This window comes from Balaenoptera musculus, chromosome 5, assembly GCF_009873245.2.
Source record: "Balaenoptera musculus isolate JJ_BM4_2016_0621 chromosome 5, mBalMus1.pri.v3, whole genome shotgun sequence".
NCBI classification, from domain to species: domain Eukaryota; kingdom Metazoa; phylum Chordata; class Mammalia; order Artiodactyla; family Balaenopteridae; genus Balaenoptera; species Balaenoptera musculus.
In genome coordinates, this window is record NC_045789.1 from 73,979,907 (window position 1) to 73,997,853 (window position 17,947).

Sequence of the window (17,947 nt, forward strand, 5' to 3'; positions counted from 1 at the left end):
GGAGGGACTTCCCTGGTGGTCCAGCGGGTAAGACTCCACGCTCCCAATGCAGGGGACCCGGGTTCATGCCGCAACAAAGATCCCGCATGCCGCAGCTGAGACCCAGCACAGCCAAAATAAATTTTTTTTTTTTTTTTAAGCTTCAAAGGACAGACTGACTCTTTTGTTAGAGGCTAATGCAGCTGATGACCTTAAGTTGAAGCCAACGCCCACTTACCATTCCAAAAGTCCTAGGGTCCTTAAAAGTTAGGCTCAATCTGCTCTCCTTATGCTCTATAAATGGAAGAACAAAGCCCTAGATGACAGCATATCTGTTTACAAGATTTACTGAATATTTTAAACCAACTGTTGAGACCCACGGCTCGAAAAAAAGGTTCCTTGCAAAATATTACTGCTTACTGACAATGCACCTAGTCACCCAAGAACTCTGATGGAGATGTACCACGAGATTAATGTTTTCATGCCGCTAATACAATATCCATTCTGCAGTCCATGAATCAAGGAGTAATTTCAATTTTCAAATCTTCTTATTTAAGAAATACATTTCGTAAAGCCACAGTGATTCCTCTGATGCATCTGGGTACAGTCAATTGAAAACCTTCTGGAAAGGATTCACCATTCTAGATACCATTAAGAACATGAGTGGTTTGGACTTCCCTGGTGGGGCATTGGTTAAGAATCCGCCTGCCAATGCAGGGGACACGGGTTTGAGGCCCGGCCCAGGAAGGGCCCGGGAAGATCCCACATGCCGCGGAGCAACTAAGCCCATGTGCCACAACTACTGAGCCTGCGTGCTGCAACTACTGAAGCCCGCACGCACCTAGAGCCCGTGCTCTGCAACAAGAGAAGCCACTACAATGAGAAGCCCGCGCACCGCAACGAAGAGTAGCCCCCGCTCGCCGCAGCTAGAGAAAGCCCGCGTGCGGCAACAAAGACCCAACGCAGCCAAAAATAAAGAGAAAAAAAGAACATTAGTGGCTCACGGGAAGAAGACAAATTATCAATATTAACAGCACTTTGGAAGAAGCTGATTCCAACCCTCGTAGATGACTTTGAGGGATTCAAGACTTCAGTGGAGGAAGTCACTGCGGGTGTGGTGGAAACAGCAAGAAAACTGGAATTCAAAGTGGAGCCTAAAGATGTGACTGAATTGCTGCAGTCTCATGGTAAAACTTTTAACAGATGAGAAGTTGCTTATGAATGAGCAGAGAAAGTGGTTTCTCGAGAGGGAATTGACTCCTGGTGAAGATGCTGTGAAGATTATTGAAATGACAACAAAGGATTGAAAATACTATGTAAACTTAGTTGATAAGGCAGGGCCGGGTTTGAGAGGATTGACCCCAATTTTGAAAGTTCTGCTGTGGGTAAAATGCTATCAAATGGCACTGCACGCTACAGAGAAACCGTTCACGAAAGGAAGTCACATGATGCGGTAAACTTCATTATCCTAAGAAATTGCCACAGCGACCTTGCCTTCAACAGCCACCAACGTGGAGACAAGACGCTCCACCAGCAAAAAGCCCCTCAAAAGGCCCAGATGATGGTTAGCATTTTTTAGCAATAAAGTACTTTTAAATTAAGGTATGTATGTTGTGCTTTTAGGCATAATGCTATTACACACTTAATAGACTACATACAGTACTGTGTAAACATAATTTTATATGCACTGGAAAACCAAAAAATTTGTGTGACTTGCTTTGTTTTGATATTTGCTTTATTGCAGCGGTCTGGGACCGAGCCTGCAGTATTTGTGAGGAATGCTTGTACATATGAAATGGTACCTGGCATAAACACTTCAAATTATCCTGTTGATAGCTATTATATACAATTTTTTTTTTCACTTTTCAGTCTATTTTAAAACCTCTACAAGCCCTTAAAGACACAGACACAATTCTGTATTTTGCTACACAAATTCTAAACTACAGTGCTTCTATTTTCAATACATTTTGATTTTGGGGTGGGAAATATGCCCTCTCAAATTACCAAATTACTTTGAGTAATAACTTTGGTTTAGTTTCTTGTGAAAAAGAAAACACAGTTGCAGTTCCTACAGGATTGGTATAGACTTCAACCTGCATCCCGCTGCAGGCTGGCTCTAGGTTCTACCTTTTGGTGTTTCTAATTTTTGTATTTTTTTCCCCTAAATATACTATATAGACACAATCTCAAAAGAAATAATTCAACTAACATGTTTAAATAATCTTATTTTGTCAAAATGTAATCATATACTATGTGTCACTAAGGGATATAATTGTTTGAATTTGCACTTTACCAACTACATGACATCCTAATGGTATATTTATAATAGTTCTCTCAAAAACAAATATTGTATATTAACGCATGTATGTGGAACCTAGAAAAATGGTACAGATGAACCGGTTTGCAGGGCAGAAGTTGAGACACAGATGTAGAGAACAAACGTATGCACACCAAGGGGGGAAAACCGCGGTGGGGTGGGGGTGGTGGTGTGCTGAATTGGGCGATTGGGATTGACATGTATACACTGATGTGTATAAAATGGATGACTAATAAGAACCTGCTGTATAAAAAAACAAACAAACAAAAAAACAACTAATACTAAAGTTTCTTTGGGTTATTTGTATGGAAATATGTTAATATAAATGTTTCAGAAAAAAAAATAGCAATAGTTCTCTCTATACTGCAAATGGATCATAAAACAATTAAGAGTTTTTATATCTTGGTTTTGTAAAATGAGGACACCCACAAACTAACAAGCATACTCAAGGAATAATAAATTCTGTTCAAAAACAAAGGCATGATTTTTAAAGGTTAGCACATGAGGTAAAGAAGTATTTAACAAACATTTATCACCGGGGAAAATCCCAAACTAAGAAGTGAACTGCTCTTATTTACATACAGCATTTATTAAGGAAAAATGCACCCTGATGGACCAGGAAAATCTTAACCTGCCACAGAAATCAGACAGATGAAATACAATGTAATAGAAACAAAAATTTTCTCTTTTCCATGAAACCAACTCTAGGGACGCTAGTAAACTTAAATGCAAATATAAAGGCTGCCGGACCAATCTTCTATATAAATGCCTTCCAAGCTTCCATTTCAGAGGCCAGGATGAGGGATTTAGGGGGGACAATCTTTGAATCAACATTTTATCTTCAATTCTTTGCTTCACTGACTTCTGACAGTTTGGCAAATTGGGGGTCATCACATTTAAAAGAAATGCCAGAGCACGACAAATGCAATCTAAGAAAAATAGTATAAATTCCAAATGCCTGTACAATTTTCTGTAGTTCCTAGCATTCTACCTCAAAGTTATCAGATTTAAAACTTAAGCCGTTTCCTTTAGATGGTATAATTTTAGCAAAAACCATTATCCAAAGTACAGGATAATTAAGGTAACACTAAAATCATATACCCAAAATTCAAGTCTAATGCCCTTTTGTTGTTCCGGGTTATTTGGTGTGTAGGAGGATGTATGCAGATATTAACTTTGTTTTTGAAAAAACCTGAAAATTTTCCAATCTATCTTACAGTTTCCTCAGTATATGTTCAGGAATCTCCCTCTTTGGAACTGAATACTACTTACTGGCCACCAACACGGTCCACTTAAAAACAAATCTCCACCCCTCATCCCCCATCTGCCATGGTCTAAAAAATGTGCCAGCTTCCACAGTTTGGGGCCTGTTACTTACAGCCAGAGCTGAAAACAAATATACTTCACCTTTGCTGGTTTCCAGATTTCAGCTTAATACAAACAGGAGTCATGGCCTTGACTGACCTCTTCTCTGTCCAACTGCAATTACTTTTGCAATTATTCTACTACAGAAGTTATTTTCCTTAAAAATATTAAGATTTATATGCTTAAATATTCAAACACTAAGCATAAGGGTAAGACAAAGTAAGAAGTATTAATTTGGAAAAAAACAAAAATAAGAAACCTGAACAACTAGATATTATCTTATTTTTAAATAAAGGGGACCAAATTCCCTGGTTTCAAAATTCAAATTTGACTCTAGTTTAAAAGGAAGGAAAAAAAAAAAAAAAAGGGACCAGTGATGTCATACATTAAATTCCTAGATAGGCTGTACTTCTTTATGTCAAATTTCACTTAAACAAACTTTAAGGTATCAGTGCAGAACAGAACTGCAGTGAAAGGACAGAAACATAAGCCTTCAATTATTATTTAAGAATAGGTATGACTTCAATCAAAATAAGGTTAGAAAACCCAAAGAAATATCAGGAGTTGACCTCTTTCAGGGAGTCCTTCAAAAAAATCTACCATTTGGAATAACTACTGCACATCCGCTTTTGCGTTTTTTTTTAAATGAGTTAATAGTCTTGTCTAACTATGTGAAAATTTTTAGAGTAATTTTACTAGGAGGAAATTGGACATAATTTGGTACCTTCCCACATGGCACACTGACATGGAATAAACAAAATGGCAGGTGGGAAAGGGGAAGGAGGAAGACACAGAAAGTATAGAGTTAATTATAATGGGTAAAAAAGTTTTTTAAAAACTAGGAGTGAAGAATTTGAAACCATAAGAACAAATTGTGTGCATGTACATACATATATATGTATAAAACAATTTCGTATCTTAAAAAATAAAATTGGAATGTTATTTCACTTAAAATGTACAGCACACAAGATGTTTTGTAATGGTAAAAAGTGTACACCAATGTAAATTTTCACACTTTTCCAGTAGATGACAGTTCTGAATCAAAAAATTACTATTACAAACCCTTTAATCAAATGTTTATTTTTTGTTTCCAGCATTATAACTTGCTATAATTTATAAACTTCAATCTAAGTAAGTTTTAGACACTGACCTAGGGCCTTAAGCACTCACTTATCCAGCAGAGATTATTCAGGCAGCTACCACTCTTGCATGGATAATGCTCACTGGTACCCGAACAATTTAAAGTGCATATGAATTCTTCTGATGAATGGAGACACAGCTGTAGTTTTGCACTAAATTTTCAATTACTGAATTGCATGTTTTTTCATCTTGATACCTTATGGTCATTAGAAAGCTACTTAGCACATGTTATAATCATACATTATGCTAAATGCCCATTTGTAACTGCAAGAAACTCATGTTACAGACACACTACTGTCTATGATATTATACAAAAGTCATGGCCACAAGTTTCCGCATAAGAGGTTTACTTCTCTATCTCTCAAAGCAAGAACTATCCCACAGTTCAGATTTACACAAGTTAAGTAGTGCCTCTTTTAAAATAAATAAAAAATAAAATGCTGTCCTGTCTGTGAAATTATAAATATTTCTAGTCCACTTTACATAATGTTAAAATGCTTATAAGTGCATTATCTCCTAGTAAATACACATTATGGGACTGAAGCCAGTTAAAAAACAAAAACAAAAAACCAGTCATCACACTGGCCCATGGAAATATCTAGGGCTATTTTATATTTCCTACCACTAGGAAAATTAAACTAAATAAGGGAAAAAAAGCAAAGAAGAGAAAAGAAATTTTACAAAATGGCAAGTAGCATGACCTAAAAGAGTGTACTGAAATCTCTTCCTTCAATTCAGTAATAAAGTCCTTTCTGGAATGAACGTTTATGGATAACTAGGTTAGGAAAGCGTTCCTCTTAGTGCTCAGGGCAAAAAACACAAGGTACGTTAAAATAATTTCTACATTCTATAAGGAAAGACAGACTTTGAAATGGAGTGACTGTTTTAAAGACCGCAAACCAAGATTTAGCCAGAATGTTCAAGATTGACAGGTTTTGATGGAGTGAAATCTTCACTGGCAACAAAGTTAAAAATCATAATCTTACAGATGCTGCTTATTTTTTACCAATGTGAAGAAAGGAAACATGATTGCAAGGTACAATACACACTGACAGGCTAAAATGAGAAATTATGAACAATTTAAGTAACCAAAATGTTTCCTGCTGCAACATAAAAACATGATTTCCAAATTGATTCAACTTGTAATATGTCTCTTAGAAGTGAGATGTTGTCCTAGTTCTGTGGACTGTTGAATTGCTCTTTACATAAATATTTCCTCCATCTTAAAAAAAAAAACCAAAACGGCTTCTGAATGGCATTGACTCCTTCACTGTGGGAAAGCAGTCTTGGCAAACTTGTTTCCAAGGCTCCCTCCAAGGTGATTCATTCCATCAAGTCTATAATATCTCCAGATCTACATGTCGAACTTCAGGATTTCGTTTCTGGAAGGAAAAAAATCGCCGCTACATTATTAATAGCAAAAGACAATTTTCTGTTTCCTTTTATTCCTTTTGATCACTAAAGCCAATGAAAACATTTGGTCAAACTATTTCATTGTAGCATACTAGCAAGAGAAATATTTACAGAGGGAAAAACATAAGATCAATAGATGAATAGACCAATTATACACTATAAAATACACTATAATACACTATATAATAGTATATATACACTATATACACTATATATACACTATAAAAATACACTATAAAATATATAGTAAGTAGTCCAGCCTCCCTGAGTTTTGTCCATATGTTCATTAATACAATAATGGATTAAGAATCTAGTATGTGCCAAGCACTGCAAAGCACTGGAAATATGCTCATTTGTGGTGAAGATCACTGCAAAGCAATAATAATCGAAAGACTAAACTGATATTAACTTATTTTATATGTTCTAGTAACAATCCATATAGTCTTGATCTAAGCACTGTGCTAGAAAGTAGAGCTATGATTATTAAATAAGACTCTGCTCCTTACCCTGAGGGACTCAGTTTAGCCAGAGAGAAAAGTGTATGAATAGCCTCTACGAGCAAAAGCATTACGGCTAAGAGGGACTTCCCTGATGGTCCAGTAGTTAAGAATCCACGCTCCCACTGTAGGGGGCCTGGGTTTGATCCCTGGTCAGGGAACTACATCCCACATGCATGCCGCAACTAAGAGTTTGCATGCCGCAACTAAGGAACCCATGAGCTGCAACTAAGGAGGCTGCCTGCTGCAACTAAGATCTGGCACAGCCAAAAAAAAAAAAAGCATTATAGCTAATAATAATAACCAGTTAACATATATTGAGCGGTTACTCTTGTGTCAAGTACTATGCTAATAATAAGTAAGGGGCTTCACGGAAAGTGTGTGTTTAAAATCCTCATAATAACCCAATTATTTCCATTTTACAAATGGGAAAAATGAAGGTTAAAGAAATTAACTAACCTGTCCAAAGTCACACAGCTAGTAAGTGATGGAGCCAGGATAGATTCCAGGCCTGACTCCAGACCCCCAAGGCTCCTAACTGTTTTAATGTACTAAATAATAACTCTGGAAACAAAAACATGAGATCTATTACTTTTGCTCATGAGATCCAGAAAGAATTCACGGAGGATACAGTAAGTATCTAAACAAGGTTTGAACACGGTGAATTTTCCAGATAGATGATGAAAAGGGACTAGACAAAAGAAACAGCATGAGCGAAGTCAAGAGCGCCTGGAAAGTATGCACTAGCAGTACGGTACAGTCAGCACAGAAGCTGCAAAAAGCAACGCGGCTGGAAAGACAGGCAGAAGCCAGACTGTGAAAAATCTTAAGGAATTTCAGTAACAACGGAAAACGTATTTTTAAAAAAATATTTCTTTCTTTATTTGGCTGCTCCAGGTCTTAGTTGCAGCACGTGGGATTTTTGTTGCCACGTGTGGGATCTTTAGTTGCAGCATGTGGGATCGAACCTGGGCCCCCTGCACTGGGAGCGCAGAGTCTTAGCCACTGGACCACCAGGGAAGTCCCCAAAAATATCTTTATTATATGCCTACACTGTACCAAGCACTGAAGTATACAACAATAAACAGGAAATAAACTGCACTTGCCTTGAATGAACTTATCTCTAGTGAGGAAATACAGGTAAGTAAGCAGGCGATTATAATAGTCTGCTACTACAGAGCAAAGTAAAGATTTGAGGGGATTTTTTCCCCTATGGATACATAAAGGAAGGACATCTAACACAATGTGGGGGGGGAATTAAAAGTTTAATAAAGTGAACATAATGATATTGTAAGACTGTGGGACAGAAGAGACTTATAAAATAACTAATCTGTACCTACCTAAGAGGAAATAATGTTTAAGTCAGGAGGAGCAATGTAAGACTCTTACGTAGAAATACGGCAGTAAATATAAAAGAAATACTAAAAGTATTAAACATGGTTATCTCTAAAATGTAGAACTAACGATTGAGGAAGGCAAGGCAGGTGACACTTCTGTATAAGCTTTTCAGTTCTGTCTGATTTTGTAAACTATGTGTATTATTTGATAAAAACCGTACAAATAAATCAACAAGGGGAAAAAAGCTCTTCTAAGTGATTCTAATAATCAGTCAGGATTAATAACTCCTAGCTTAAAAAATAATATCCCAGGAACATTTGCATATTATTCATATTAAACGAATTTAATTATAAAGACAAAAACCTGGTATAATACTGGAGTGTAGCTCCAGCTAGAGCACTCATTCTGTTCAGCGTGCACTGGGATTTTTCTTACAACTAGTGCTGTTCAGCTGTACCTAGGGGTGCTTTCCTCTTGGGTCCTAAGGTAAGAGTGACCAGGGACCCCACAAGGGGGTGGCGGATGACACTTTTGTTCTCAATGTTTTCTTTATCTTAAACTATTCCCTCTGTCTAGAATTTCTTAAATTCAATATGGAATAAAAAAGACTTCCTCAAAGAGAAATGAAATTGAATTTTATTGTCCCATTCCAATCAACCCTTACTCATCCCAATACGACTTGAAAAATTTTAGCTGTTCATGGAAAGTTTAAAATTATTCAATCTAAAAAGCACTATACAACAAATGTGTAATAAAAATCTGATCTTAAGAAAAAGAAACTAAAAAGTTAATTTACTCTGCTTTTTAAAATCAAGTTTTCAGAGAGAAAATTAACCAAATTCCTAAAATGTATGTGCCCATTACAAAGCAGACACACACAATGTGTTTGCTGAATGAATGAGAAAATAGGATTAATATCCTTAAAATTTAATGTTTAGTGCGTAACAAGATATCATGTGCATAGCAGAAATTAATATATTCATATATTCATGAATATATAATTGTTAAGTAGAACTGAAAATCAATAATTGGTGTCCAACTTATAATTTTCATTCATTTTTTCACCAAATACTTATTGGTCTATTATGTCCCAGGCACTGTTCAATGTGAATTGGAATATTTTACACATCACAGATTTTTTTCCAACACTCATATTATGCAGAGATAAAAACCAAATTACATAATTTATTTTACAATGCTGTAGACTCAAGTAAAGAAAATACTACAGGAGGATGTAATTAGAGATGCAAAAGACATAGTAAAGGGCAGAGCATTTAACTGGAATTTATTAGAAATTTGCTATGGCATCTTCCCACTGAATTAATTTCCGATAGAATTATTTCCCCCCAAACAAAAAAACTTCATGGAGATATAGGACAAGGGTCTATCTACTGATTGAATATAGAGGCAGAACAACAACAACAAAAATCTGTTGTTAACAATTCAAACAATTTCAAAATAAGAACAATATGTATTTCACATTATAATATGGGACTTTATAAATTAGCCTCTATTATTTTTAACATCTTAACATAGCACTATGTAAGTTACAGACTTCAAGCCAAAAATATCGCCTGTTCTAATACTTAGATCAGTGGTATTTACTCAAAGAGATGGCTATAATGCTGCAGAATTTTATCACTGAGTGTGACCTTCCAAAGTAATTCAATAATTATTAAAATTTAAACTTAGAAGGCAACTATGCTTAGATACTAAAAAGGAGCGAAAATACCAATGTACAAAGTTTTTGTTTTCAAAAGAAAATCATCTTATTTTCATGCATTCTCTTGGTCTGGTATCTTAACTATGAAGAACTTTCTTTTCACTTGAGATTAGTTATACCTTATTACCACCTTAGGGATGTTTCCACCTGAAAGTGTAGGCAAAATGTGGCTTCTTGGTTTGAAAGACATATAATTCAAAATCATGAGATAATTCAGTCTATTAATGATTTAATAGCTTCTAATTAAAGCACAAAATTAGCTTAAAATAATAAGCATATCTGATTGTGATAAGAGTAAATACAATTAAGAATGGCCAACTTGTTAATTATTCTTAAATCAGCTTCTGACATTGTTTCTATTAAAGAGTAAAGCCAAAATAGTTAGTTTTAAAAGTCCATTATTTTCCTTGCCAGGGAAATAAAAACAGATAGAATGGAAATGCAACATTTATTCATTCTCCAATCACCCTGCAAAAAAATAATCATCTCACATTTTATTCAGAACAATGGTATTCAAAGCGTGGTTCAAGGATTACTGGGTTACTGAGACATTTTCAGGGGGGACTCCGAGGTCAAAGCTATTTTCATAATTACAGTAAGATGTTTTTTGCCTTTTTTACTATGCTGACATTTCCTCTGATGGCATGGATAAAACTGCTGGCACCTTCACACAACTCAAGGCAACTTGCACCAAACCATACTGGTAGTCATTGTGTTCCTTTATTGCCACCCGGTTTTGTTTTTTTTTTTAAAAGCCAGTTTCACTTTAAAATGTCCTTCATGAAGTAGTAAAAAGTATTGATTTATTAAACCTCAACCCTTGAATACACTTTAAAAAAATATTCGGTGACAAAATGGGAAGTTGTGCTTCACGCTGAAGTCTGATGCTGTCACAAGGAAAAGTACCCCTGTGATTGCTTGAATGAGCTCAATCAGACGGTTTTTATCTGAACACCCTTTTTACTTGAAAGAATAACTAACAAACTATGGTTATTCAAATTTGGGTATTTGGCAGGCATCTGCTTAAGAAATAAACAAAATGAGTCTACTACTTCAAGGAAAACAACAATATTTGTTGCTAATAATAAAATGCAAGCTTTCAAGTCAAAATTAGAATGTTGAAAAACTCATATCCACCACCATGGGCCTGACAGCTTCCCAATACTTAGAAATGTATCAACATTTGCATGATGTGCATAAATTCAGTGAGCCAGTATTTTCCAAATGACCAATTCATAATGTTAAAGAATCAAGCATGGGTTAAAAAGATTCAATCAGACAATAAAGATGTTAAAAAAAAAAAAGATGCAATCAGAGTATAAAGACAGACCAACAGATTTTAATATAATAGTGTATAGGAGAGTGCTAATCATACTCAGAGAGAGGTCTGGCCTTTGCTCTTGGCTATTGGGAGGTAATCTCTAGGTCCTTGGAATATTCTGCCTGATAATTAGGTCTTTGTTTATCTTTGTCCGCACAGTATCTGCTCTACCTCCAGAAGCGGGTGGAAACTAAAGGTGTCGGCTCTTCCTGAGAGGGGCTGGAGATGAAAGGTCATCCACTCAAGCAGTCAACTACAGAGCCCCAAGAACATTTCTGGACACCAAGGCTCGGTTGAGCTTCTGTGGTTAGCAATACTCCATGCAAACTGTCACACACCACTGTCAGGAAAACAACACTGTCCATGACTCCACAGGGAGAGGACAAGTGAAACTCCAGGTTTGGAACTCTGCCCTATGCACCTCTTCCTTTGGCTAGTTTTAATCTGTATCCTTTCATTGTAATAAACCATTCAGTGAGTTCTGAGTCCTCCTAGTGAATTATCAAACCTGAGGGTGGTCTTAGGAACCACTTGAACTTTGCAACTGGTGTTAGAAATGAAGGTGGTCTTCTGGACTGTGCCCCCTAACTTCACAAACAGTATATGAAAAGTTCATCGATATGGTTTCAGATTTCACATCACAACTATGCTTTAAGAGGTTACCGGTTGTCAGGTTTTGGTGTAATATTAAAAGAGAATATCAAAATTATCTGGAAAGACTAAAAGAATACTTAAAAAGGCTCCTCCTTTTTCTTCATATTCTTCAACCAAAATAACGTATGGTAATAGACTGAATGCAGAAGCACAAATGGGAATCTAGCTGTCTTAGATTTTTGTAAAAATGTAAAACAATACCACTCTTCTATTTATTTCATTTTGGAAACTATAGTTATTTTCCTTCAAACTGTTATTTATATTAACATGAAATACATTTATTATGTTTTCTAAATGAATAAATATTTTTAAATTTCTCAATTTTAATTAATAATTTGGTAAATATAAATAAATATAACTAAAAAAACTCTTTGAGTCCTCAATAATTTTTAAGAATCCTAATATCAAAATATTTGAGAATTGTTCATCTAGAAATTCTGAAAATCATGCCTGATAAGCTCATGAACTATAATAACATTAACAAAATCACCTTTTTTGAACTGCTTCTATTAATCTGATCACATATCTAGATTCTAAAAGGTAGTAAAATAGTGATAGAAATGTTTCCCTTCAATTTTTGTCTTTGTTTCTCTTCAATTTTTAACAAAACTAAACAAAAATCAACATCAGCTAAAGACATTGCCTTCAACAAGTTATAAACGTTGAAGATCATTTACAAGTTTTCTTCATTGCAAACAATTAGAATTCAAATGTCAATAAATGACAATTTGAGAGCACTGAGACTTTTTTAAAGGCAGTCTGGTTAGGTAATATTTCAGTAAAAAACTGACAGGTTGTAATGATCTCCAACTGAACAGAAACAAACAGAAAATATAAAATAATGTCAGACGGGCTAAAGCAGTATGTATGTATAGGTTTAAGGTCACACTCTTTTTTTAACTTTAGAACAGAGTTTAAAGTTTCCCTTTTACTTTTCTCTAGAAATGTTAGAAATGTTAGAAACGCTTCTTATTTAAAGACAAACAAACAAGAAAAAAACCGTTGATTATTTTAGAAACTAAGCAAGCAGTATAGAATAGTAGTTAAAAGAATGGAATTTGAGGGCTTCCCTGGTGGCACAGTGGTTGAGAATCTGCCTGCCAATGCAGGGGACACGGGTTCGAGCCCTGGTCTGGGAAGATCCCACATGCCGCGGAGCAACTAGGCCCGTGAGCCACAGCTACTGAGCCTGCACGTCTGGAGCCTGTGCTCCGCAACAAGAGAGGCCATGATAGTGAGAGGCCCCACGCATCGCGACGAAGAGTGGCCCCCGCTTGCCACAACTAGAGAAAGCCCTCGCACAGAAACTAAAACCCAACACAACCAAAAATAAATAATAAATAAATAACAATAAATTAAAAAAAAAATTAGAAAAAAAAGGTATGGAATTTGAAATTGAACAGCACAGGTTCAAATCCCAAGTCCTATACTACCTTGAGTATATTATCCAACTTCTCTAACCCAATCATTTTCTTGCCCATTAGTACTGATACATCATGGGGTTACTGAGAAAATAAAAGTATACAAGTGATGTAATTAGCACAGTGCCTGACATAGATAAGTACTCAAAAAGTAGCTGACACTGTATTATATTATTATTATGAATATATCTTACTTTCAGTTCCTTCTCAAGTCTATCTACTTCAGCTCCTAAAGTATCAATAATATTTTCTCCATGTTTAAGCATAAAGGTCTCTAGTTCTTCAGGAGTCTTCACTTCTTGAATTTCCTATAAAGAAAACGATAGCAGAAAAATAAAACAGATTCTTAAAAAAGTCATAGTGATACATTGATAATTTCTTTTAAAAATTATAACCAACACCGTTAAGTTTAATGAAAAATGAAACACTTTCAAGCCATAGGCAATGGACTACATATTTCAAAAAAAACCTCAATTTGAGAAAAAATTGAGTACAATGATCTACAGAGGTAGCACTGCAAAATCAGTGGGAAAAGAACAGATTAATCAATAAATAGTGCTGGGGAAATTATTTTTTTATAGGAAAAAAATACTAAATCCCTACCTCAGACCATTAAACAAGTAATTCTAAGTGGATTGAAAACCTAAGGGTAAAAAACAAACCTTAAAATTTTTAGAAGAAAAATAGAATATTTTTATGATAATGGGCTACAGAAGGGTTTCTCAAGAAAGATAATAAAAACCATAGAGAAAAAGATTACAAATTTGACATAAAATTAAAAACTACATTAAGGCTTCTGTACAACAACAAAGTGGAATGATAAATTATAAACTAGAAAGTTATCTGCATATACACAACTGAGGAAGGATTAGTATCCAGCATATTAAAAATAAAACATTTACAAATCTGTCAGAATAACAGAAATTAAACGAACAAAGATGCAAGTACAGGAAATCCCAATGGTCAATAAATTTCTATGTTTATTAACCTCACTACTACCAGGGAAATATAAATTAAATCAACAGGATACTATTTCATATCTATTATAATGATAAAAATTTCAAAACTCTGTCAATACAATCTAGCGAGCATGTGAAGCAATAGAAACTTTGATACATTGATTGTGGAAGTTAAATTGACACACTTTGGAGAACAATTTGCCAATATCTAAGGAAGTAGAAGACATGTTCATCCAATGGCCCACCTATATTTTAAATCTAGCTATGTAATGCCCTAAAGAAATTCTTGCACATGCAAACAAGGAAACATGTATAAGAATGCCACTGTGGCACTGTTTCCAATAGTTTAATACTTGAAACAATATAATTGTCCATGAAGTAGGGACTGGATTAGCAAACTGCAGCATATTAGTAAGATGGACTATTAAATAGCAAGTAAATTAACGAGAGGTATATATATTAACACGGAGGAGGAATCTCAAAAACATGATGTTTAGCAAATTATAGAGGAAACCATATGATATGATACAAGTTATACCAATTTTTAAACATCTAAAATGTTGTTAAATATTACGCTAAGAAAAATATGTTGAAAAGTATAAAAAACTGAATGGAAATGACAGGTACTAAATTCAAAATAATTGTGAGTTCTGGGGATGGAGGAAAGATAATGGGATCTATAAAGAGAAACAAGGGCTGTAATATTTTTGTAATGATTTCTTTCTTTTTTTAAGATCTTAAGCAAGTACAGTACAGTAAAATGTTAATATTCGACAAAGGCAAGTGGTAGCCTCTGCTCTGTTCATTATACTATCCTGTATAAATTTTCTTTTAAAGTACTCTTAATAAAAAAAGCATGGATTCTGGAGTCACAGAGATCTGAATTCACATCTGATTCCATACGATGGCTCTGCAATTTTAGGCAAGTTACTTAATCTTTCTGTGTCTGAATTGGCCTATATATAGAAATGAAAATATTATTTCTTTACCTCACAGGTTGTTGACAGTAAATAAAGTAACATATATAAAACGTGTGGCACACAACAAGCACTTGAATAATAAGTTACCTCTTCTACTGTCTCCTCTGAACCAGTTGAAACCTGAAGTGACTTTAAGACTTATAAAAGAAAAAGTTTTATTTTATTTACTTAGGAAGTAATTTTTATAACCCTTGGCTATATAAGAAGAAATCAATAAATACTTTAACTTACTTGTAGCATTTGGTCAAAATCTTGTTTTTCCAAATATGATCTCGTAACAACTCGTCCATCAAAATCTACTTCTGCCTTAAATCTTACTTTCCCTAATCCTAGATCTGTGGCTTTAACGTCATGAATTGCCCTGCAACCAATAACAATACATATAAATTTATATACACAGACATACATTTTAATGGCAAAAAGTCTAGAATTCTTGTTTTTTGCTACCAGTGATGAAAAATGGACTAAGTGATGAAAAATGGACTAAGATGGCTTTCAGAGTGTTCGCCATTAAGCACCACCTATCATTTTCCAAACAAATGTTCATTTAGGTCTTTTTGCATAATGCCATACGAAGGTGTAAACAATAAATACTATTTTATGGTAATTTGTATATATATGAACTACATAGTTTGTGGATTAAAAAAATCAACTCTAAATTGCTTTTCTACAATGTTGTCATTTTATCTTATAATCCTTTTTTCCTTTTTTCAATAGCTTCTTTAAAAGTCTTCATACAACTCTGTGAAGTATTCCATTAGCATGAGGTTAATAATAACTACCTAATGGGACTGATGTGGGGAATAATGAACCAACATATATAAAATGTTTAATATGCTACCAATTACACAGCAGGCATGTAATCAATGACATTCATGAAGTAGATTAAGATGGCATCTTTACTTTACAGATAAAACAGTCCCAGAGGGGCATAAGTGACCTGCCTAAGGTAACTCATCTAGGCAACAGGAGAGCCAGGACTCACCCCCAGATCTTTAGATACCCAAACCTAGTGGTCTTTCCATTATACCATTCTGCCTGCCAGAAAAGGAAGCAGATGCTCAAGCATAATTGCTTTTCAATACCTCCTGCCCTAATCCTCAGGAATCAATTTTCTCCAGAAAACTATTGAGAAATTCCTTTCTTTCTAGAGTAACCATTATAATATCTTTTCTTTAGAGGATACATAAGAAAATTAAAAACACTCTGAATTCTGAGGACATAGAGATATCCTACCAGGAAAACAAGCCTAAGTGAGACTCCAAGTACTCTTAAAACATCTGACTCTAATTTCTGAGAGATCTTAAGCAAGTTACTAAATACTGAGTCTAAAATTCTTTATCTATATGAATAAAGAAGTATGGATGAAAATAAGAATTAATGATTTTATATTTATAAAGTTATGTATGCCCAGATTGAAATAGAACTTGTTCAGATTGGTAAGAGGTTATATAATTTACTCATTTAAAAAAAAGCGATTAAAAAAAAAAAAAAAGCATATCTAACTCAGTCTTAACAAAAGATTTTAAATACTCATTATTTGACAAATACTTAATTAGCCGTTAATAAAAATGTTCTGATATACTTCTTCCTTATGTTCTTACACATAACTAACTGCAGACAGAAAACTGTGATAGGCAGCTTCTATCATGGTTCCCAATGATCCCCCCCAACCCCCTTCTGTGTTCAGGCCCTTGTGCAACCCTCTCTCCTTCAGCTGCGGGCTAGACTTAGTGATTTGCTTCTAACCAACAGAACATGGCAAAGTGATGAGATGTCATTTCCAAGATTAGATGACGAACCTGTGACTTTTATCGTGTTCACACTCAACATCTATTGTCTTCTCAATCTGCATACTTTGATTAAGCAAGCTACCATGTTGGACAGTCCCACATGGCAAGGAACTAAATCCTGTTGATAATTACATGAGAAAGCTTAGAAGCTGATCCTTCCCCAGGAGATGACTATAGTCCCAGCCAACACCTTGGCTGCAGTCTATGAGAAACCCTAAGGTAGAGACCTAGGTAAACCGTGCCCAGATTCCTGACCCACAGAGGCTGTAAGGTAATAAATGTTGTTTTAAATCACGAAGTTTTGGGGTAATTTGTCACAGAGCAATATAGATAACTAATATACTGATTAAAAAACTGTATGAACTTTCTGGAATACTAACATTTTTTCCAACAATTTAATCTACAGATCGTCACTATTCCAGAAAATTTCAAATTTGCCACAGTGAGTCTTTCCATTTACAGTTCTTTTTTTAGACTTTAATTATAAACAATATATGCAAAATTATAAACACACATATACCTAGCAAATGGGTACCAAAATACATGAAGCAAAAACTGACAGAAATGAAAGGAGAAATAGGCAATTCAACAATAACAGCAGGAGACTTCAACATCCTACTTTCAATAATGGATAGAACAACTAGGCAAGAAGATCAACAAGAACTAGAAAACGTGAGCACTATAAAATGTAACAGACACAATGCTCCATACAACAGAAGAATATACATTATTCTCAAGTACACATGGAACATTATCCAAGATAGATCATATGCTAGGCCATAAAACAAACCTCAGTAAATTTAAAATGACAGAAATAATAAAAAGAATGTTCGGCAACCACAATGGAATGAAATAAGAAGTAACAAAGACATTTGAGAAACTCACAAATATGTGGAAATTAAACAACACACCCCTAATTAACCAATGGCCAAAGAAGAAATCTAAAGTGAAATTAAAAAATATTTTGAAGTGAATGAAAATGAAGACACAACATACTAAAATTTACAGGATGCAGTGAAAGCAGGGCTTAGAAGGATATTTATAAAT

The 17,947-nt window shown here is 34.7% G+C and overlaps 1 protein-coding gene across 2 annotated transcripts in view; it reads right to left on the reverse strand.

The window, feature by feature from the left end:
- Positions 1-5,215: 5,215 nt before the first annotated feature.
- Positions 5,216-17,947, reverse strand: part of SLC30A9 (solute carrier family 30 member 9) — a 73,302-nt gene continuing 60,570 nt past the window's right edge. Inside the window, exons 16-18 of one of the 2 annotated variants that reach the window (XM_036852604.1) lie at positions 15,339-15,468; positions 13,363-13,476; positions 5,216-6,183 (exon numbers count right to left, since the gene is read on the reverse strand). In XM_036852604.1, coding sequence (XP_036708499.1) covers positions 6,139-6,183; positions 13,363-13,476; positions 15,339-15,468 — 289 coding nt within the window. In that variant the 3' untranslated portion in view covers positions 5,216-6,138. The remainder of the gene's footprint in view (positions 6,184-13,362; positions 13,477-15,338; positions 15,469-17,947) is intronic. The other variant, XM_036852605.1, reaches the window with a different exon arrangement.